At 36.7% G+C, this 23,787-nt stretch overlaps 1 protein-coding gene across 1 annotated transcript in view; it reads left to right on the top strand.

Moving 5' to 3' along the window:
- Positions 1-20,144, top strand: part of PRTG (protogenin) — a 123,976-nt gene extending 103,832 nt beyond the window's left edge. Inside the window, exons 12-20 of the mRNA XM_024567288.3 lie at positions 3,035-3,130; positions 3,800-3,986; positions 4,600-4,727; positions 5,922-6,092; positions 12,854-13,036; positions 14,465-14,585; positions 15,861-16,026; positions 18,657-18,761; positions 19,234-20,144. Coding sequence (XP_024423056.2) covers positions 3,035-3,130; positions 3,800-3,986; positions 4,600-4,727; positions 5,922-6,092; positions 12,854-13,036; positions 14,465-14,585; positions 15,861-16,026; positions 18,657-18,761; positions 19,234-19,638 — 1,562 coding nt within the window. The 3' untranslated portion in view covers positions 19,639-20,144. The remainder of the gene's footprint in view (positions 1-3,034; positions 3,131-3,799; positions 3,987-4,599; positions 4,728-5,921; positions 6,093-12,853; positions 13,037-14,464; positions 14,586-15,860; positions 16,027-18,656; positions 18,762-19,233) is intronic.
- Positions 20,145-23,787: the final 3,643 nt, after the last annotated feature.

Here is a 23,787-nt window from a genome sequence, read left to right as displayed (position 1 = left end):
TTTAATTCTGAGTTTACAGTTTAGTGTAAGCCATTCATTTTTTTTAAAGAGGAAAAAGGGAAAACTTGAAGAATCACTTTTAGGGTTAAAAAAAAAAGCATTCCACTCTCTGCCATGTGAGGATACAGCAACAAGGTAGCTATCTGCAAGCCGAGAAGAGACAGACACTGAATCTGTGGGCATCTCGATCTTAGACTTCTCAGCCTCCAGAGCTATGAGAAATAAATGTCTATTGTGAAAATTAAAAAATAAATAAAGCACTCCAGAGACATGTTCATGAAGTGTTGATCAATTGTTTGAACAGTAGAATAAGGATTAATCTCTCTACCTATCCTGCCAACACTCCTCAAAAATCAGCTTTCCATGAGAGATGGCTCTATCTGCGTCTGGCTCCGAGACTGGGAGCCACTTTGGACAAATTCTGTCTCATCCTTCCTTTTGTGTGTCTTCTGCATTCCTGACATAATACCTCACATTTGGGAAGCTTTCCTAAAGATGCTCTTCTAACTGAGCACAGACAGAATGAAGAATATTTTTGAAGATGGCACTGTGAATTTATAAAGAACTAGATTGCAAAGAGCCTGTTGAATTCTATTTGTGTACTCATTCAGAAGGAGTATTTGTGATATTGAACTCACAATTCAGTTGACTAATGTGATCAGCAGGATGGTAGAAGGAAAGAAAGAATAAAACAGATTCAAATTAAGTAGTCTTTAATCTGAACCGAAACCTTTTGAATCTCAGAATTTCAGTGATGAATGTTGGAAATCATTTGAGCGATGAAATCCAAATGTTTCTATGTTCTCTGGTAATTCTTTTATTTGATTTGATTTTTAATTTAATTTATTTATTTTTAAAGAGAGAGGAGGGGGGAGAAAGAGAGGGAGCAAAACATCAATTCGTGGTTGCCCCTCATGCATCCCCTACCCGGAGCCTGGCCTGCAACCCAGGCATGTGCCCTGACTGGGAATCGAACTGGTGACCCTTTGGTTCACAGGCCAGCACTCAGTCCATTGAGCCACATCAGCCAGGGCTTTGGTAATTATTTTATAAAATATTTGAATATATTTCTATTTTAAAACTCATTATAAGGAGACAAACTTGCTGTGACAAAGGCACATGTGTTTGTGTCAATTTAAAGGCCCTGTGCTATCATACCGCCAGTTCCTGGTTCAACTTTTTGTGACATTAGACATGCTACTTAATGCCTTTTACCACAGTTTTTAAAAAATAATAACATATCTTACAGAGTTTTGTTATACTCAAGATAATAAACCTGAAAAACATTTTCTGTAAGATAGTCAGAAGGTATTAGTCTTCCTACCTTTTTATCTAGAAACTACAGAAATTTCCTAAGTTGTGTAAATTGTTCTTGTGTTTTAATTTTATGAAAGCAAATATAAATAAAACTTTAATAGTTTAGGAAATGTTTAAATGGATTTTAATATTAAATATTAGAATACTTTAATCAGTTTCTAAAATATTTATACAAACTCTTTGGAGAGTTTAATAAACTTTACATTTGACTATATCTATGAAAGATTATTGTTTTTCTACTTCTGGGTATACACCCAAAGGCCTGAAATCAGTATCTCGAAGCGATATATGCACCCCCCTGTTCACTGCAGCATTGTTCACGATAGACAAGATAGGGGAACAACCTAAATGTCTGTTGACTGGTGAGTGGATAAAGAAAATGTGGCAAACACCCACACACACAGGAATATTACTGAACCTTAAAAAGAATGAAATCTTGCCTTTTGGGTAGCATTAATGAACCTAGAGGACATTATGCTAAATAAAATAATCCAAACACGGAAGGACAATTCCTGTATGATCTCACTTACATATGGGATCTAACATAGTTGAACTTACAGAAACAGAGTAGAAGGATGGGTGCCAGGGGTTGGAAAGGTGGGGGAAATGGGGTGAGATGGCCAAAGGGTACAAAGCTTCATCTGTGCAGGAATAAGTTTTGGAGGTCTAATGTATAGTATGGGGACTACAATTACAAATATTGTATCGTATACTTGAAATTTGCTGAGAATGTAGGTCTTTATCATTTCTACCACACATACACACAAAAAATGGTAGCTATTAGATGATGGATATGTTAACTAGCTTGATTGTAGTGATTGTTTCACAATGTCTGTGTATATAAAACATCAAATTGTACACCTTAAAAATCAGCTCTTACCAACTATACATCAGTAAAGCTGAGGAAAAATACATTATTTCTGAATATTTATTTTTTGCCATAAGCAAGCACTCTATAATTGTCATAAATGGTTACACTTAAATTTACTGGTATCATTAAACTTCCTGTATATTTACTAAAGTATGTCATTTAAATGTTATAATCATTTATTTTCTCAAAGGCCAGAAATTGTTTCTTGTTTTGTTTTATATGTGTGGGATGGACTTTAGTTTTCAGATTGTGCTAGTTAATGAATACCAATAGAGGGAGCTCCAGCTTATCTTTCTTGCAGAATTTAGCTTTCAACTTGAAAATACAGGTATGGGGAAAGGGCGTACTTAGAAATAAATAACACAGTTCTAAAAAATTTCAAATGTACAATACTAAAAGATGACAATTGTAATTCTCCTTAACTTTGAGGGGGAAAACATCTGACTTGGATTTTCATGCTTTTAATAAACTACTCTCAAGTAACTAAACAAAAACTACATAGTGTAAATTCTTGGAAATGATTCATCACATAAACCCAAGTCGTTTAAAAGCAACAATCTATCTCTGCTCAGTTGAGGAGGAGGAGGAAGAGTGGTTATAGTAATGTTACTGTTTGAAGTGAGGTTAAATGTAAGATTTTAAATAATTGGTAGATAGTCACAATAGCAGTATCATACTAAGGTGAATTGCTAAGTTATTGTGTAGGACAGGGAGAGAGAAAATTTTATTTTACTTAGATCTGGTATTTATTCAGAAGATTTTAAACCCAAAATCTAGAAAGGCTCTAGAACCTTTGTTTGTATCTAGATGGCTGGGTCTAATTATTACCTGTTGGTTTCTTTTTAGACCCCAGAAGAAAATACCATGTGAGACTGCTGGCTTACAATAACATAGAAGATGGTTACCAGGCAGATCAGACAGTCAGCACCCCAGGATGCGTGTGTAAGTAGAGTTACAGTAGCTCCTTTCACTATGTATGGCTCACACTCCTGTTTCTCCTCTTCCTCAACATCTAAGTCTTATTATTGCTTGGAACCCTTATTGGTTTGATTACTTTATATTTCCCATAGTACCTAAGATAATATCTTGAACAAGTACATGCTCCGTAAATATGTGAGATGTATTTAATTATAAGAACCTATTTTTCTTTTGCCTGCAAAAGACCATGAGAAATTTAACTTGGAAAATAACCCTGAATACCTACATATACTGAGTTTTCTTTCAGCTGCTCTAAGCTTGAAGCTAATTATTTCCTTCCAGTTGCTGTTCAGTTTTATTGCTACTAAGAGCTGTATGATTTTATTGCTGCTAAAGTGGGTGTCAGTCTAATTTTAACCCCACTGCTGGCTTTCTGAAAGCCTTTGGCTGGTAGCTTGACTTCTCTATGCTTCTGCCTTACAATTTGTGTATCGATAATATTTTATTCCCTATGTTCTAACTCATGGAAGAATTGCTCAGGTTTGAATAATATATCTCTAGACTGCTAGAAGCCTCTCAAGGAAGAAAGACCTAAAGTCAGCTTACTGGGTGGGGTGTTATGATTTTACCACTTACCACTTTTTACAGTAAATGCTATGCTGTGCGGTAAATCAACCTTGTCTTTTCCAATAGCTGTTCGTGATCGCATGGTTCCTCCTCCACCACCGCCCCACCATCTCTATGCGAAGGCTAACACCTCATCTTCCATCTTCCTGCACTGGAGGAGGCCTGCGTTCACGACTGCACAAATAATTAACTACACCATTCGCTGTAACCCTGTCGGCCTGCAGAATGCTTCTTTGGTTCTGTATATTCAAACGTATGTAGCTTCTATTAATGGTTGTTTCCTGTGCTCCCCTCCCCATTCATACTTCTTACCATCTTGGGCTAGCTTGAGCTTCAGCTGTAAGCATTTGTCTTAGGACTTAGCTTGCATATAAAATGGGTTTTTTTTCATCTTTACCATTTTCAGTTCTTAAAGTGCAGTTTTTGACATTTAATTTCTGTAAATGATTTTTTTTTGTTTCCCCAGTCTCATGCAACAAAATTGGGCGAGAAGCTACTTTGACTTTCATGTGGCTAAAGGAAAGCATGTTTAAAGAAAGAAACAAAGGATAATTTTCATTCTGGCATCAAAAAATAAAGCTGGTTATTCTGTTTTCTAAGTTATGGATAAAAAGATGTCTGTCACTATGATTTAAAAGCATAATTTGACTTCCAACATTTCAGAGGAAATTTCTTTGTATTAGGACATTTGTAGGCATATTTCTATAGGATAATACCAAATGTAGTATCTAATAGTCAAATTAGATTGCTCTTTTAGTGTAAAATAATTTTAACGTGCCCTCCCTCCCTGTATTTATTGGACATACTGACAGTCTTTGAGAAACAGTGTGCTCACAGCATTAAAGCTTCATTGCTCATCATTGTAGATCAGAAACCCACATGTTGGTTCAAGGTCTAGAACCAAACACCAAATATGAATTTGCTGTTCGATTGCATGTGGATCAACTTTCAAGTCCCTGGAGCCCCGTCGTCTACCATTCTACACTTCCAGAAGGTAAAGATGGCAGCTGCCTTTTGGGTTTTATCTAAATGTGTAAAAAATATATACGTCACTTTACAGAGGATACTATCTTGGTTGCCACTACCAGTTGATGTGTATGTATTTGTTTTGTTTTTTAACATTTGAGATTTCCTTTATTAAATTTATTCTCCCCCTCTCAGTGTACATATTACATAAGCAAATGGGCAAAAATCACGTGTGCTATCAAGGCTGCACTGAAATCATTTTAAATGTAAGTCAGTGAATAATGCGTGTGTTAGGAGCCCACATTAGAACCTCTGTTTATATGTATGGTAGCTTGATGCTGTGTGCCGTGCATAGATATGATGCCTAATTGAGCACCAGTTGTATAGCTCACCTGTGACTCTAGCTAAGATATTTTGTCTCCAAAACTTGCTTTTCCTTTTCTCTAGATTGAGGGTGAAGGATTAGATGATATATGAGGACTTCTATTTCAATTATGCTGAAAGAAAGCAAAGGACATTTATTTCAGTGAGCAAGAGGTTTTTAGCTATGGTTTTAACAATCTTCCATATGCTATGTGATGCCCCAAACCAGCTCGTCACACTTTTAGCTCATATTAAAAATGGGATCAATTAAAATCCCAAGACTTCAATACTTGACACAGATGTAAATTATTAGTGTAAAGCCTGCCCTTTAAACTCTCTGATCCACAACTTCTTTGGAGAATAACTGAATGTTTGTGGTCTCAGAAGTATTTCTTCAGTGGCTTTCTAGATAAGGTTGAATCTATAGTCTATACATTTTAGTAAGAAATGTAGTTTAGATTCAATACTCAATGGGGAAAGACTCAATATCTAATGAGCAGGTGCTATTGGTGGGAGTATAGACCTATTTAGGGATCAGTTTGACCAAACCATGTCAAGAGCCCTAAAAATGCTTTCAAGCTCTGACTTAGTAATTCCACATCTAGGAATCTGCTATCTCCTTTATATTTTTTAAATGTTTTGAACATTATAAAAATGAATTAACGTTCAGAAAAAGAAGAAAAGTAGTATTTTACTGTTACCAGTGTTAATTGGTAAAAGCTCTGATTTTTCAGATGTGTTTATAGTGGTTCCTAGTTTTTCAGACTCTCTTGTATGCCTGTCACCCTATTAACCTGGTATCTGCATGTATAGGGCCATTTATCCTATTAATACTGTCTCCTTCTATATGTGTGCACAGCACCAGCAGGCCCACCAGTTGGAGTAAAAGTGACGCTGATAGAAGATGACACTGCTCTGGTCTCTTGGAAACCCCCTGATGGCCCAGAGACGGTTGTGACACGCTATACTATCTTATATGCATCGAGGAAGGCCTGGATTGCAGGGGAGTGGCAGGTCCTACACCGAGAAGGTAAATATGATTGTAAATTACCAAAGCGAATGAAAAGTAAGATTATTAGTGATAAGGAAACAAAGGGAAAGAGGGACCTAGACTTTGTTTTGAGTTTATATTTATGAAGTTTCAAGTTATTAAGGATTTTGGTTTTATTAAGAGAGCAATGGAAAGCCATTGACATACTTGAAAAAGGAGCATATGATTCGCATTTCAGAGCGATCGTTAAGACTGTTGTGGATAGAAGAGGTTTGGTTGAGGAGGAGTGGGTGGCAAGAGCCATGCAAAGAGACTGGGAAGCAATTGTGATGGTCCAGGAAAGAGATAATAAACCTGGATTAGGGTGGTGAGGCTTGAAATGGAAAGGAGAGGACAGTTGAAAGACTTGATAGCTTAAGGAGGGAGGGAGAGAGGTAAGGGAAGGAAGATTGCTGTAGGTGAACTAGATTCTGGTGGTGGTGGTGTGCTTGTGCTGGAGAAGCAAACACTGGAAGAGGACCTGGCTTAAGGGAGAAGGCCTTTGTACAGCTACTAAAATGGTCCACTTGCAAATGAACTGACCTCTGAGTACAGGGAAAGGCTTATTAGGGCTTACAAACACTAAATTTAATTTTTTAACACAATTTTTTTTAGCTGAGCAAAACTGAATTCTAAAATCCTTAACATTCTTACTGCATGCTCTTACCATTATATCCTTCTAAAATTTTTTAATCTTTCATACGAATAAGTCCTACATGCCAGTTTTTAAATGGGTCATCACATAAATTGTAAAACTTCATTATTTTGGCACTTTCTTCATTCAGATGCACATGCTGAGAAAAGAACAGTTTGCCAAGCAATTAAAAGCTTAAGAAGGAAAGTCTGTTGGCCATCTACATATTGTAAACACTTTATACATTTAACCTTTTAAGGGGAATATTTAACCTTTTACGGAGAATATTTATCCAATTAAGAGAATAAACTTAAAGGCACTGTGTGGGTGTAATAAACTCTATGCAATTGTAAAATCAACAAATGGTAACTTTAGCTGGAGTTTTCAGTCGTATATTTGTAATATTTTTCATTAAGCAGATAAGATGCCCTACTAAGTAGTGATTTCTTAGTCACCAGAGATGAAAGTAACAAGTACTTGCCAGCAATACAATTTTATATTTATATCAATTATTTGTATCAGTGTGGTTACCTAACAAACCACACTGAAAAAAACCACTCTACCTTCTCACAGTTCAGTGAGTCAGCAGTTTGGACTGGGATCAGCTGGACAGGTCTTTTGGTCCCTCCTCAGGTCACTCATGAGGCTGTAAATTATCTCACAATTTCAACGAGTGTGGGTAGCTTAAAAACAGCAAGAGAGAGTTCTAACATCAGGATGAACAGGAGGAATCCCCATGTACAAAGCTTTTGCAAGTTTCTGCTCACATCACATTTGCTAATGTCCACTGGGCAAAGCAAGTCATGTAGACCAGTCCACAGTTAGTGTGGCAGAGGACTCCATAGGTGGGGATAGTGGATGTAGAATTTATTTGGGGCTATTAAGTTTACAACCTATCATAATATTCTTAATTATTTCCAAAATGGTTTATCAATACATTTGACTAAATGACTAACCTGATTTAATGGGCTATTTTATAAATATTAATAAAGAATTTCAATCAGCCCTGGCTGGTGAGGTTCAGTGAGTTGAGAGCCTAAAGGTCGCTAGTTCGATTCCCATCAGGGTACATGCCTGGATTGTGGGCCAGGTCCCCGTTGGGGGCGTGCAAGAGGCAGCCAATAGATGTTTCTCTCGCACATTGATGTTTCACTCCCTCCTCTCACCCTCCCTTCCCCTTAATCTAAAAAATAATAATAATAATTGTTTAAAATCTTTAATAAATAAAATAAAATAAAAAGAATTTTAATCATATACTTCCTTTAGCTCTTCAGTTGTACCTGCCTAAAAAGACAATATTTTGTTTTGGTAAAGGTGTAGGAAAAGATGGAGGGAAAAAAGAGGAAGAATACTAATATTTCTTCCTTATATATCTATTAATCTTCTATACATACTGTGTACATATATAATAAACTCATGTATTTATTGCCAAGTGGAATAAGATTTTTTCGTTAGTTTTAAATGTTTTAAACACTTTTAAATGTTCCTGGTGACAATATGATATCCTTGGCTAAAATTGTACGTGCTAAAATGGTTGAGCAGAAATGTGATGTGAAAGTATCCTTGTGTGTAATTTAAAGGATCAGAAATTAGAGCCTTTATACTTGCTGATAATAACAGTAAATCAGCCTAAACTACTCAATTATTTTAAAATCTAAAATGCACTGTAGGAAATTATGCTCTACCACAGCAGTTCCTGAACTCTGTTCCTCATAGCATTCGTTTTCCAAGACGGTAAAGATACTCCTCTTTTTTTAAAAAAAGCTCCATGACTAAATAAATTTGAGAAATGACATTACTATCCCTCCTATTAGAGAGTCACATTGGAAATTAAAGTCCTTTACTGAGGGAATCCATTTAACTCATCATTTGCCAAATAAATTGAACTACTAAAAGTAGGAACACAATTAATTGATCAAATGAATTCTTATTGAATGATTAGTATGTGATAGGCTCTTTTCTAGACATTGGCAATACCACATTGAACAAAACAGTGTTCCTACCCCATTGGAGCTTACGTCTCAGGAAACACACAAATATAAAAATATTCAGGTAGTGTCATAAGTGCTATAAAGAAAACTATAGTAAGGGGAAAAGACAGAGTGATGGAAATAGTAAGGTAAGTTCTTTTGGAAGAAATGGCATCGGAGCAGAGCCATGAGTATATCTGGGAGAAGTGCAAAGGCCCTGAAACAGAAGTGTGTTTGGCATGTTAAAGGAACAACAAGAAGGCAAGGACAGCTAGAGTGGAGGGAAGAGCAGGCAATGGGAAGTGAAGGGGTTTGGACAAGGGTGGTAATCACAGTAACCAAGGGCAGGTCTTACAGGGCAGAATCTGAGGACCACTGATTTTATTCAAAGAGTGGAGGAAGACATTAGAGACTGTAGATCAGATTTACAATTTAAAAGGATTGCTCTGGCAACCACCTGAAAAATTTATTGTAAGGAGGTAAAAGTAGAAGTTAGAAACTATTTAATACTACTTAGTGTCTATGTGAGAATTAGTGGGGGTTTGGACAAGGGTGATAATGGGGAAGGCAATAAGAACATCAGACTAGATTTGCTGCAGATTGATGTGTTAAAAAAAAAAAAGCAAAATTGGTGGGGGAAATCAGAGGTTTGGTTTTGAACATGTTAAATTTGAGATGCCTTTTAGATGTCTAAGTAAAGAAGTTGAACAAGTGGGATGATTTAAGTTCATGGGACTGGTGGTATAACACAGAAGTCATCACTGTAGATGAATTTAAGGCTGTGGAACGGTGCTGTGCTCCTGAAAGTAATACAAATAATATTGAATGTAAACTATAATTGAAAACAAAATTTTTTAAATAGAAAAAAGACTGTGGGACTGAAAAAAATCACTTAGAAAATGTGGATGAAAGATAGAGACTTCATTCTGGAGTCAATGCTTCTTACCCTTTGCTTTTAAATTTTAAATGAACACTCCTTTAATATAAGTTCAGTTAGCATTTACTGAGAATTATCGTGCACAAGGCATTATGCTAGCTGTTCATTCATATGACACTGTTCAAATATGAAAGAAATTTTCTGTCTTCTAGACAGGGAAGAGGAGGGGAGGTCACAGGTAAGGAAGACTTACTTTCATTGAGTATATATACTTTTTTCAGATACTTGTCAGTGGTAGCTTGTTTAATCTTTACAATAATTACATGAGGTGGGAATTAGTGCCCCTGTGAGGAAAGTGAAGTTCAGTAACGTGCCCCAGGTCACAAACTACTTAGTTGGTAGCGTGCCAGCATTTAATCAACATTGATACAACACTGAGCCTATTACCCTGTCTGGTTTGTGAAGCTCCTAGTCTAGCCAAAGATTCAGATACATATAAAAGGCAGTAGACTGAAATAATCATGCCAAGATTGAGACATTCTGCTGAGCAAATACAGGGACAGTCAGCTCACTTTAATATTTGGGAACTGCTTTGAGTGTGCTCATAGGGGAACCAGAATCTTATACTTTCCTTTTTTTTGTCTAAGGAAGGGGAGCATGTGTGTACACAAACACACTCAGATCATCTGCATATAAAATTTAAATTAAATGAAAAGATGTTTAATTTCAGGTAGTGAATAGTTTTTGCCTAGCACTTTTAAAAATTAAATGTAAAGTATTCTAAGATAAAATGGAAGTTCAATTTATTTATTGAAATGTTCTTCCTCCTAGTTAATTGTAACATGTCACAATACATCTTTGTTTTTTAATTTACCTGCCTAAGAACACTGTAAGAATGGAAAGGCTTTTCCTGATTCTAAATAGGGGTCAGTTTGTTTATTTAACAGTTGTGTGCTCAAGTAGCTCACACTCTCCTCAGGCCAAGTTGAAACCATAGAATATGAAAACAAGCTGTTTTTGGCTCCTCACATTGCCACTTGGTTCAGCTGCCTCACACCATGTGATCTGCAGAGGTGGCCTCTGAATCATGTCCTCAGCTCTAAGATCACACTGCATTTCACTTGCATAATGAAATACACTCTTGCAAGTGCATCAGAATAGACAGCTCTGGCCTAGAGGTGACTGCTACAGGTTATTGTAAACTCTTTGAAGCTATTGTAAGGATGCTCTGAGTCAGGAAAAAGATGAAATCACCATAGGAAAGCTAAGTTGCCTGTGAATACCCACACACAAATGCAGTCATAGAACAACTTGCTGGTTGAATTTCTATTACACCTGCTTTCTTAACATAAGGATTAATTCCTAGAGTGAGAGACCCTTTTGTAAGAAAAATACTTAAGTACAGTGTCAGAACAAGAGCATAAAGACTCCTCAAGAAATAGCAGTGCCCAAATAGAAATCCTTTTTAGCAGTCATGTCAACAGAGAAAATATCTTCTGATACTAAGTGTCATATATAAGTTCAAATGAAGATTACCTTTGGAGAGAAGCAGATGCTAGGCATTTTGATGGTGGTAATTTTGATAGTTAATCTGAGGTCTAAGTCTTCAGCACTTTGAGGTTCTACAAAACTTTGGCCTTTTCTTTTGTTTATATTAAAGATCTCTTAGATAATGATTAGGAAGGGTGAAAAATAGTTTCATACTTTCAAAACTAATTTTATGCCCTGAGTGCTTTGGCTCAATGGATTGAGCACTGGCCTGCAAACTGAAAGGTTTGATTCCTAGTCAGGGCACATGCCTGGGTTGTGGGCCAGGTCCCCAATGGGGGCCATGTGAGAGACAACCACACACTGATGTTTCTCTGTCTCTTTCTCCCTTCCCCTCTCTCTAAAAATAAATAAAATCTTTAAAAAAAAAGAGAGAGAGAGACTTGGTTTTTAAAATAAATAAATAAAATTTTAAAAACCTAATTGTGTTGTTTCTAATTTAAGAAGGTCAAGATCACCTGTTACAGCTACTTATTACCATAAGTAGTTAAAACATTTCCAAAAGAAAAAAAAGACACTTACATTGAATTTTTAACATCTAATGATTGTTGAATCTGGATTCATTATACCATTCTCTCTCTACCTATGTTTGAACTATTTCATAAATAAAATGTTTTTAAGGCTGTTTGTATCCACACCTATGTAAAGAGTAAAACATTATACACATAGGAATATATTAAAAATTTTATAAATATATATTTATGTATATTTTAAAGATGTACACACATGGTCTGTCCGGAAAAAAGTCCAGCCATTGTTAATATAGTGAGAATGGTTTGTACAACATTGCTGCAACTTAGCAGCCAAAGAAAGTGGACAGGAATGCACATGTGTGAACAATGACAACTTCACTGTACTAGTCAGTGGGGGCAGTGGAAACTGTGGAGTGAACCTGTGTAGTCATCACATTCAAAATGACTGAGTAGAACAGCAAATCTGCATCAAATTTTGCATTAAGCTTGAGCATTGTGGGAACTATTTGGGTGATTCAGAGGGCCGCAGCTATGGGCACCTGGTGACCAGCAGCTTCATCATGACAGTGTAACCGCTCGTGCATCACATCTCATGCTTAGTATTTTGGCAAAACATCAAATCACCCAGGTAACTCAGCCCCACCATAGCCCAGATTTGGTGTCCTGTGACTTCTGGCTTTTCCCAAAACTAAAATCACCTTTGAAAGAGAAGAGATGTCAGAATCAATAAGATTCAGGAAAATATGATGGAATAGCTGACGGCGACTGGGAAGAACCGTGTGAGGTCCCAAGGTGCCTACTTTGAAGGGAACTGAGGCATCAGTGTCCTATGTACTATCTTGTATCTTATATCATCCTCAATAAATGTGTGTATTTTTCATAGTACATGGATTGGTACTTTCTGGACAGACCTCGTATATAACAAAACAAAAAGACATACTGTTCTTAAAAACTACTCCTAAGACAAAATTACAGAGAGTTATGTAGGGGAACTGTGAAAACTCTAGGATAGAAACATGCATGTAGTAAATATGTACTCACACGTGTGTGGTGTGGACATGCATACAGATACACCAAATATTAACAATGGGAAATTATTGTATTTATGTTTAGCTTTACTTTTCCAGAATGTTCTAAATGAATATGTTACTTTTATAATCAGAAAAATATTTTGAAAAATAAAGCACTGTGATTGTGTGATTGAAAGAATGAGTAAAAGATAACATTCACTTAATTGCCATTGATACATGTTTTAATAGGGGCAATCACCATGGCTTTGTTGGAAAACCTGGTGGCAGGAAATGTCTACATCGTCAAGATATCTGCATCCAATGAAGTGGGGGAAGGACCCTTTTCGAATTCTGTAGAGCTGGCAGTGCTTCCAAAGGAAAGTTCTGAATCAAATCAGATGCCCAAGCGTTTAGATTCTGCAGATAGCAAAGGTCTGTGTACTGTCGAAATCGCTGATTTCTCTTTCTTAAGTGCAGACACATTTTTCAGCTCCCTGCACTTTATGTTCACTCCTACAATGGCCGTGTCCTGAAACCTGCACTCATTTCTTTGACTTGTTGTCAGTGAAGCTTTGATGCTGTGGAGCTGCCTAGCTCTTCTCTGCACTCCCAGAAGAAGACAAACCTACCTCAGAATTAACTGCAGTTTTCAGACCACTGTGTCCCAGTTATTTTTCTTCCCAGCTGTTTAACCACTGAGACAGATGAGCCACACCACCTGGAACTATGGGAGTAGGCTTCCTGGGAGGTTTCATGGAAATAAACAGCAGTGGTGGCTTTGGTGTTCAGGCTCAGAAGACCATGTTTTTATTAACAGTTTTCACCACAGAAAAACAGCCTTCCCAGAGAGAATGTTGTTTGTCTCAAGAAAAGCAATTGGGAAAAATATGTTTAAAGAGCCATCCTTACTCCACATGGGGCAACTGCCCTGTTTGGAGGGAAACCAGGCCCGCTGTGGTGCAGGGTTAGACACCTCCCTTTCCTCCCCTCTGGGGGAGTAGGCGTGGGGGGGGCGGGGGGGGACTTTAAATGGAGGAAATGCCAGCTGAACTCAGGACACAATTAAAGGCTCATAGCTCCTCGAAGGATAGTTACTTAGTTGGGTGTGTGTGTGTGTGTGTGTGTGTGTGTGTGTGTGAGTGAGTGTGAGAGAGAGAGGGAGAGAGAGAATATGAATGAAAAAGAAACACCCAGGGAAGGGGAGAGAGAGGGTAAAAAGGACAGGGCAGTAAAATTTAAACACGGGAAGTGGGCAGCCACAGTAGCTGCCCTATCATCAGTGGAAAGAGAGAGCAAGACTCATATCACACCTCAAAGACCTTGCCACTCAGTGTTTGGGGACCAGCAGTGTGAGTGTCATCCAAGAGCTTATAAAATACGCAGAATCATGGCCACCACTCCAGAACTAGTAAATCAGAGTCTGCATTTTTGACATATCCTCTAGTAAAGCGTACATAGAGTTTAGAAGCACTGCCAAGTAAGTGCCAATACATTCAGTGGGAAACTAATCTAATCTTGGAGCTCTGCTCTAAGGTAACATGACAGGAAAGCTCTCCTTTGGTCCATCAGGGAACAACTGTGCCTTGTGCCTTTTAGCGTTAGAAGTTATAAGCCAATGTTCATCTTTGATATAATAGTACAGTGTCTAGAACTCATAGTTAGAATCCTCACTGGGAAGATAAACTGATCTTTTTGAGATCACTGGTAAAAGTGTAATGTGTCTTTTCTGCTTAGACACAGGGTCAAAAGTTTTCCTATGAGAGGAAGGAAAAGTATAGAAAAGCAATTATCTGTCAGAAAATTATAAATGGAATCATGCATATTTTTATTCATTCTGAGTAAATGTGTTTCCCCTTCTAGTTTATTCAGGATATTACCACCTGGACCAAAAATCAATGACTGGCATCGCTGTAGGTGTTGGCATAGCCTTGACCTGCATCCTCGTCTGTGTTCTCATCTTGATATACCGAAGTAAAGCCAGGTGTGTTTCCATTGCTACGGATGGTAAATGGTTAAAAACCACTTAACTTACATTAACCATAAGAAGCAATTGAAACCAAATGCTGTTTAAAGTAATTGGGATTTTCCATTTTAAAATAAATGTATTATTACTTGAGTTCTTACAGCTATAGAGATATACTCACTTTGGAAGATTATTTTCTTGCCATTTGAAAAATTTACTGTGCCAGTAAAATATTCTCAAATAAAAGACCTAGTTTCTTCATTTCCTTAGTATTTTGAGAAACACAAAGTAATCTTCAGTTTAGAAAAATGACACCCTTATATATCTGATATCTGCTGATTGAGAGAATTCTTAATTGTCTAGAATATTTTCACATTTAAATAGCCTGAAAAGCCTGAGTCACTGAGAGCCCCGCCCTCCACTATCCCGCAACATCACCACAGAACATATGGTTGGATATCTCCAGACATGGATTAAAACAAAGTAATAACTGGGGATTGATTTTCTAGGAATTCTGTCAGGCAATTGTATCTGTAATTTGACACAGCTAAATTCTCAGCATTCAGTGAACTTGTCTGTTCCTAACCTATATATTTTGGCTTTTGTTTTAATTTATTTTCTTCAGGTTCTTTTGTAAATTAAAAAGAAAAGCAAAGTCAAAAATGTATTTTTAGGTAATGTGTGTCACTTGACTCCCTCCACTTGTCTAGGTAGTTAAGAGTTTATACATGTGTTTGGTACTTGACTAAGAAAAGATATTATGTTAATGAAGAAGAATCAGTGCTAACATCTTTTTGTATATTCAACTGACTTAATTTTACTGTCTAAGTGTGTCACTTTAAGAACTCTTCTGTAAAATCTTTATGCATAGTGTTTTAGTGATGCCTAAATCTTGCAGAAGTGCTACTATAAATTTGCTGTCACTAATTGGCAAGTGAAATGTGGCATTAGTGGTGACAATTTGCAGACCTGAAGGACAACATGTAAATTAAAAATTATAATTAATGCATAAATTATAAATAATAATAAAAGTAGTTTGTAAATATTAAGGTTTTTAATCAGGGTTTATAAAAAGTATATGTAAGCAGATAGCGGGACAAAAAAATAAAGAAGCTTCCTTAAATCATACACATTTTCAGCAGTGAGTTGGAGTTAAAATCTAATATTTAGTTCTAAACATAAGTGAGAAGCAAACATTAAGTAACTTTATTGTATGCAAAGTTGTGATTATAGACCAGATTTGGTACATTTGCCTATATCTACAATGAAACTAGATTTCTTTCAATATTTTAGGAAATCATCTTCTTCCAAGATGGCACAGAATGGAACGCAACCATTATCTCGTACCAGTGCCTCCCTAGTCAGTGGACATGAAGTAGGAAAGAACCTGGAAGAGGCTATAGAAAGTGAAGACTCCTTAGTGCCAATGATGATGCCCAACAGCTTCATTGATGCAAAGGTACTCCAAGCTATGAGACCAATTGCTGCGTAATCCTTCCCTCCATTCATCTTCCATATATGTGTGAAATCTACTTATAAAAAAACATGTCAAATGTATTATATCAATACTCTACTTAATGAAATGTGAAACAGTTTTACTCAGATCCTTCCTTATGTAAAATAATTTGAGGAGAAGAAGATAGGGACATATAAAAGATTAAAATATGAAAAAGATAGCCCTGGCTGGTGTGGCTCAGTGGATTGAGCACCAGCCTACGAACCAAAGGGTTGCTGGTTCAATTCCCAGTCAGGGAACATGCCTGGGTTGCAGGTCCGGTCCCCAGCTGGGGGTGTGCAAGAGTCAGCTGGCCGATGTATCTCTTCCACAGTGATGTTTCTCTCCTTTTTTCCCTCCCTCCCTTCCCATCTCTCTAAAAATAATTAAATTAACTTTAAAAAGATGAAAGAGAAAAAAAGAGAAAGTAGCATAAATTCAATTAGATGGGATTATATGGAGCAATGCTGTCTTAAATGAGGACACCAGGGTTATTAGTATGCATTTAAGATAAATTGAATCGCTCTGTATTTACTGGGTGGACAATATTTTTCTCATTCATTGTATACTTAGGTTGATTTTTTTTAACTGAATTGACCATCAGAACATTCTAGGTACGGATGACATTTTTAAAACTGTGGAGTATCTTGCTACGTGTCTCAAGATCCTTCCTTTTATTGCTAGAGGAAGTTGGATGTAGTTAAAAAAGAATGTCATTGGGGGATGTTACTTCATGTTCCTTCCTGTATCTGTAATAATAGTACAGTGATAAGCTTTATGAACAACAACTGAAAATTATTTTTAGCCACATTGCAACATTAGGTAGTATACATTATTATAATAGCTCTCATAACCAATGTGCCATCAACCAGGTGTCAGTAAACTACCGCCAAGCCTAGGCCAGCCAATGACCAGTTTCTGTATGGCCATCACCTGAGCTAAAAATGTTTTTGACATTTTTAAAAGATAGTTTGAAAAAAAAAAGATGAAGGAGAAAATGGACAGAAGCCATATATAGCCTGCAAAGCCCACAATATTTATTATGTGACCCTTTACAGAAAAAAGTTTGCCAAATATGCTATAAGTTATTTTTCCCCAACCCTTCTTTAAAATTTAGAATAATAAAAATATATCAAAATATCAGGGGATTTTTATATTGAATTTTTTAAATGTTTTATTTATTTATTTTTTAGAGAGAGGGGAAGGGAAGGAGAGAGAAAGAGGGAGAGAAACATCAGTGTGTGGTTGCCTCTTGTGTGTCCCCCACTGGGGACCAGGTATCAAACCAGCAAGCCTTTGGTTAGCAGGCTGGCACTCAGACCATTGAGCCACACCAACCAGGGCTAATATTGAATTTTATACAATTATATTTAACAAATGCAATCTACCTGTATGTAGCACAATACTATATACCAGTGGTGTCAAACTCATTTTCACTGGAGGCCACATCAGCCTCACGGTTGCCTTCAAAGGGCCGAAATAATTTTAGGACTGTATAAATGTAACTACTCCTTAACTGTTAAGGAGTTGAGATTACATACAGCCCTTTGAAGGCAACCATGAGGCTGATGTGGCCCCCAGTGAAAATGAGTTTGACACCCCTGCTATACACTATCTATGTAATGGATAAATATTAATAAATTGGTTTTTGATACTCTTGTCTTTTTTAAGATTTTATTTATTTTTTTGAAAGAGAGGAAGGGAGGGAGGCAGAGAGGGAGGGAAACATCAATGTGTGAGAGAAACATCAATCAGTTGCCTCTCACATGCCCTCAACTGGGACCTGGCTCCCAACCCACGTCGGTGCGACTGGGAATCAAACCGGATCCTTAACTCACTGAGCCACACCAGTCAGGGCTGTTGTCTTTTTTGTTTACAACTTAATTTAGCTTTTATTTGCTAGATAAATATAAGCCATTAAAGTTATTTCAAATTAATCTAGAACATTAGAATTTAAATCTTTCAAATAGGCATAAAAAGAACTAAAATACACTGTAGTTCTGTTATTACTAACTTGGAACTAGATGTGAGAAAGGATTACAGAGAAGCAGAGGAGGGTGGCAGACATGGAGAAAAAGCAGGAGAATCCAGTGTGAAGGAAGGCAGAGCTAAGTGGAGGCCTGGAGTGAAGCCAAGAAATCAGTTTGAAGGACAGATACCTCCATTCTCTTGGGTTAGCTAGGGAGTTGATCCCCCATCTATTGCCATATGTGGGCCCATTTTTTTTCTTCAACTGTTCTTAAATTTTTCAAACATATGGAAGATTAAAAGAATAATGTAATGAATGCACAAATAATTGTCAATATCTTTCATATTTCTATATATTTTTGTTGTATCATTTGCAAACAAGTTTTGGAATCATTATACTTTACCCCAAATACTTTATTTAGGATATATATTTCTCTTAAGGATACACTTACTACATCTTTTTGATTACTAACAACTACCCTGAATTTGTTGTTTGCTGCTTGTGTAAAAGAAGAAATAGTAATAATGTGATTGTTTTCTTTTATCTTAACATTTAAATATTTTGTGCACTACTTGTGATAAACTGAAATACATAATATTTACATTTTCTTCTTTTCTTTCTCCAGGGAGGAACTGACCTGATAATTAATAGCTATGGTCCTGTGATTAAAAACAACTCCAAGAAAAAATGGCATTTTTTCCAAGATTCTAAGAAGGTGAAAGTTGAGCAGGTAATCTACCCACATGAGAAAAATCTTTGGCAACCCATGGTATATGAAATGGTAATTAAAAAGAGAGGAAAATGTAAATAGATACTTTAGTTTTCATGTTCTTTCTGGGTATTATTAATTTCGGGCAAGACCCCATGGAAAGCCATGGGGAGAAATCACTGAAATGACAATTGGAATAGTAATTAGAACTGGGGTTTTCAGTGGGGAATGGTGGGCAATGGAGAAAGGGATGGAGCAGGAGCATGCATCCAAACCACTGAAGACGCCTTTGATACCTCACTTACCCCAGTAATTCTGATGTGCTACCGGTCCTCAGTGGGGAACTGCTGACCTAGGCAGTCCCTTCACGATGACGACCTTTCTTCATCCATGTACATGGACAGTTTGCTATTTCAGAATATGTAAAACCAGATTGATTATTTTTCAGGAGCATTCTGTCATCACTCATGATGTTTTATGTATTTTTGCCTAGCCTCAAAGAAGATTTACTCAATCGGTCTGCTTTTACCAGCCAGGCACGACTGTGCTAATTAGTGATGAAGACTCCCCCAGCTCCCCAGGTCAGACAGCCAGCTTCCCAAGACCCTTTGGTGTTGCAGCTGATACTGAGCATTCAGCCAATAGTGAAGGCAGCCACGAGACCGGGGATTCTGGAAGGTTCTCCCATGAGTCCAATGATGAGATACACCTGTCTTTGGTTATAAGTACCACACCCCTGACCTCCAGTTCCTTCCCTGGCAGTGATTCAGGTGGAGATCCTTTGAAGAGGAAGTGTCAAGACCCTGCAGTGCTGTCAGATGCTGAGCAAACTTCCTCTTCCGTTCTGCAGCCACCGTCTGCCATGCTAAGCTTTGATAAAACCGATTTTCCAATCTAGACAGTCGTGTTCAGGTATTCTTCCCTTTAATTCTGTTCGAAGGACAATGAACAGGGAGCCAAAGCCTTTTGTGAAAATATTGATGTCTTGTTGGGTATTTCAGCTTTTTTGAATGTGTTTTCTTTTATTTTTTTAAACTTGCATATTTTGAATGTTTCATTGTCAGCAATGTGAAAAGACAGTCAAGATATTTGACTGGATTATAAAAATATATCACTGGAGCAAAGGGAAGACTTTTGAAAGCTCCTTTGCTAACTATCTACCTCAGTTTGCCAGATGGCAAACTTAGAAGACAACTTTGTTACCTCGTTTGTTGTGATAGTTCTCAGCTACATAACCAATGATACTTCCTAGTAGAATTTTTTTTCATTGCTCTATGTGTAATGTGTGTGATCAAAGGAGTCATATAGGTAGATGAGTAAGAGTGTTTATCTGAAGCTCTGATTTTTAAAAAAATCTATGATTCTGCATGATTTGTATATTTAACACCTCTCACTGTGAGGACTGTCAAGCCACTAAGAAGAGGAAAAGTGGGACTATTGATTTTAGTAAATGACCAAGACAAAAGAAGTTTATCTTGAGAAAAGAACTATTTGGTAGTATACAGAGAATACTATTGCTTCAAGAGCCTTTATGTTTTGGGCATTAGAGGCTGAATGCTTTGTCTGCTGTACCCCAAACCTAGCCTGCCTAGAGCTGTGCCTTTTCTGTCTTCCTCTTTGCCTGACAGTTGGCCAAAGGCTGCACTGTCTAGTTTGCAAAGCATCCTCAATTTCTAGAGTTAGTAGCAAAACTCCATGCAGAAAACAGATTTTTGAAGAGAATGGGTTAGGGTTTTTGTTTTTAAAAAAATCCCTGCTTGGCTTAAAAGGATAAAGGAATTTCATGAAATATTAACAATGAAATAAATGCAACAGTAGGCAGTAAAATGAACCTGAGGTTAGCATGGTAACAGTGCCTTCCATTATATACTATGAAATCCTTTGCCTTACATCTTTTTAATATTCATGAAGTTGTTCAGGACAAGAGTACAGAAAGTTGCCTTAAGACTGTCTTGGATTTTATCAGTAACTATTTTGATGTACAGTATCTTATCAAACTGTTCTGGTTTGTTATCCTCCAGGTTTTGTTTAGGGATTAGTATTCAGAGCTGTACCACTTTACTTGCATTTTCTTGACTTCTTAAGAGAATTTGGTACTTTTATTTAATCTTCCTTCAGTGTCAATGCTGTGAATGAGGAATGCTAACTCCAGGAGTGAGTTAATCCTCCTGCTGGTTTGAAGCCAGCAAACTGTTTACTCAAACACAGAGAACAGGCCTTCTCTCCGTCATGAGACAGTTACCTACTAGGTGCCCAGCAGTGGGAGAGGATACAGAATCGAAATACATGGTATGGAGCAGGGGGGCCCCATATCCTTTAAAACGTATTTTTTCAAATTATCTAGAAATGACTTTTGAGCCTCACTTTAGAAGGAATCTTAATGTTTCCCCTTGAAACCTTTGGTTTATAGAGGGGGGGATTATGTTAAATGGTGTTCTTAAAATCAAAAGAATATTACTGGATAATAGTCCTCCCTCTAGCATCTTCTATCCCAATGTCTGATGATACATTTTGAATTGTTTTTTTAATCTGTAGTCTAGTGCCAAACTGGATATGTTCAGAAGCAGACCAACTTTAAGTGCCAGCAGCCACGTCTGAACTAAATTCAAAGTCCCCATTTAGCTGTCTAAGTAAGGGTTTCATGACAAAAAAAAATTTAAAAAGCAGAGCTTTAGGTGAACAATCTGAGGCAAGGAAAAATGCTGCTTCTGCCTTTATAGCTCCTGTTTTATACTACCTCCTTTTAAAGTTATTCTAGTGTTATTTTTTTCCTGTACTCAGGGAACATTTTATTACTTTTAAGCTGCCTCATGGAAGCATGGGCAAACTGACAGGGTATGGCGCTTTTTGGTTCGTAAGTAGAAGTATGTGGGGCCTACTTTTCTCAGTATCTAAAATTAAGGAGTACGAGAATTTGTTTTACTTTTTAAACTTTCATTAAAAGGCAAAAAAATACCTACAGCTGAAACATCATCCATCACGGTTATGGAAGATGTAGTAGGACTGTATGAATTAAAATCATTTTGAAAGCCTAGAGAGAGGATCTGAAGTCCTTGAGAAAAGTGTTTTATGTGTTTGGTTTTTGATGAATAGGCCCATAGTTATTGTAGACCTTTAGGCTGTAACTGTTTGCTAATTATTTACCAGTGCATTTCTTCTTTTTCACCTTTTGTTTTCTATACAGATTTCTTCATAATAATCATGTTACCAAAGAATTTTCAGTAGAAAGTGAAAATTTGACTATAATTTCCCCCAATTGAATTAACTAGAAACATCTATAGGTAATGAAGCTTACACAAGTAGTTACTAACTCAAAGTAATAGGACCCAAAATAATAGGGTTTATATTGATTGCTGTAGTTAAATAGACTAGTAATTTTAACTACCTTATTGTTACCAGAGCATTTAAAATAAGTTCTTTACCAGTAGAAAGTTCCAAAGAATTTCAAGTGTAATTTTTTTTCTTCAGCAAGTAAATCTTCAACTAAACAGTATTAAAGTATTTTAAAATTGTTGAAACTACTTGTTGGAGAGAAAAAAGTCTTTTCACCAAAGATAAATATTTTGGTCTCATTGAATAAGGTATTTAGTGTCCTGCAAAGACTTCTTTTCACTTGGCCAAAGCTAGCTTCTCTGAAGCCTTAAATATAAAATTGTAACTAAAATGTGAAGGTTCTCACTTCTCTTTCATAGTGGTGTTACTTCATGGTATTTCACTCCAAAGGGGCTAATATGCAAATGGTAACTATTTTCTTTTCCAAAGACTTATTTGTTGTAAGTACTGATACATGCATGTCATTTTTATGCCAAATATTACAAGATACTGCTCATCAGTATTTTCATACCAAAGACCATTAAAATATATAGATTAGCCTGTAAGTAAGTGAAGATGAGCAGATTTGAAATAAATTTATGTAGAGGCTGATAGGGTTAGCTTTAGTAGCAAAATATATCAAAGGGCTAAGTTTACATAATTAAAAGCAATACAATTATATTGGTATTTATCAGTGTTTTTATTCAAGTACTTTTTATCAGCAAATTTAAAAAACCAAAGATATTTAAGGTTACCTCTGCATACAGGCAAACTTAGTTGTACATTAAATTGTTGTTTCTTGTTTTTATGTCAAACAAACATGTCTCTGCAGAACCCAGATTGTATACATAGGGACTTTCCATTAAATCTGCTGATTCAGCCACAGGATATTTTTGCCAAATGATGTGATCTTTTCCTAAGCACCTTAAGTACGAGATGTCAACAGAAATATCAGCAGGCTTTTCCATTGCAGACATTATGGTGGCAGTCCCTGAACTAGCCTGTGCAGTCTTCCTCTTCCTCCTGTTTAAAGCATTGCCTTGTTAGTTCAGAAGGCTTAAGGCATTCCCTTATGAGAACAGTAGGGATGTTCTCATCTCTGGAGAGCGCTGGGACATAACAGGCAAGCAAATCACATCACTGTTCGAGTAGAATATACTTTGATAGATGTGCTCTTTAAAGTTGTCCGTAAACTGAAATATTTTAATTACATCAAGAGAGCCCGGTATTTGAAATTTTAGTGGAACCTTGGGTGAAACAAAAATCTTTTTTATGAAATCTGAAGTTTTATATTTTGATTAGCCTAAAAGTAAGGATACAGCTTTATCCACTAAGTGGCTTTAAAAAATCAGCTTTAGCACACCAGGGAAATTAGATCTTCAGTGAAATGTCTTTTATTTGCCTTTGCTTCAAACAAGAGCAGTGTCAACATTGGGAACAATGACTGATTTGCATTCGCGTGTCTTGGCTTTGTTAAAGACTTCTGCCGGAAACTTGCTCATGTTGATGACTCAGGGTCATTGTTCAAGTTCATATGAAGACACCTTTGGAAACAATTTAGAGTGTCACAAAAAGGTAGAATTAAAAGCTTTTTTTTTTTTTAATGCAAGAATATCCAGATGTGGCTCCACTTCAGCAGTGTCTGTAGTGATTTACATATATGTTTATATTTCATTGAATGTAAATTTTGAATACTGAATGTAAAATCAGAGTTCCAACTATACTGAAAGAGTCA

This window comes from Desmodus rotundus, chromosome 7 (assembly GCF_022682495.2).
Source record: "Desmodus rotundus isolate HL8 chromosome 7, HLdesRot8A.1, whole genome shotgun sequence".
NCBI classification, from domain to species: Eukaryota; Metazoa; Chordata; class Mammalia; order Chiroptera; family Phyllostomidae; genus Desmodus; species Desmodus rotundus.
The sequence above is the reverse complement of the archived record's forward strand: the minus strand, read 5'-3'. Positions and strand labels throughout refer to the sequence as shown.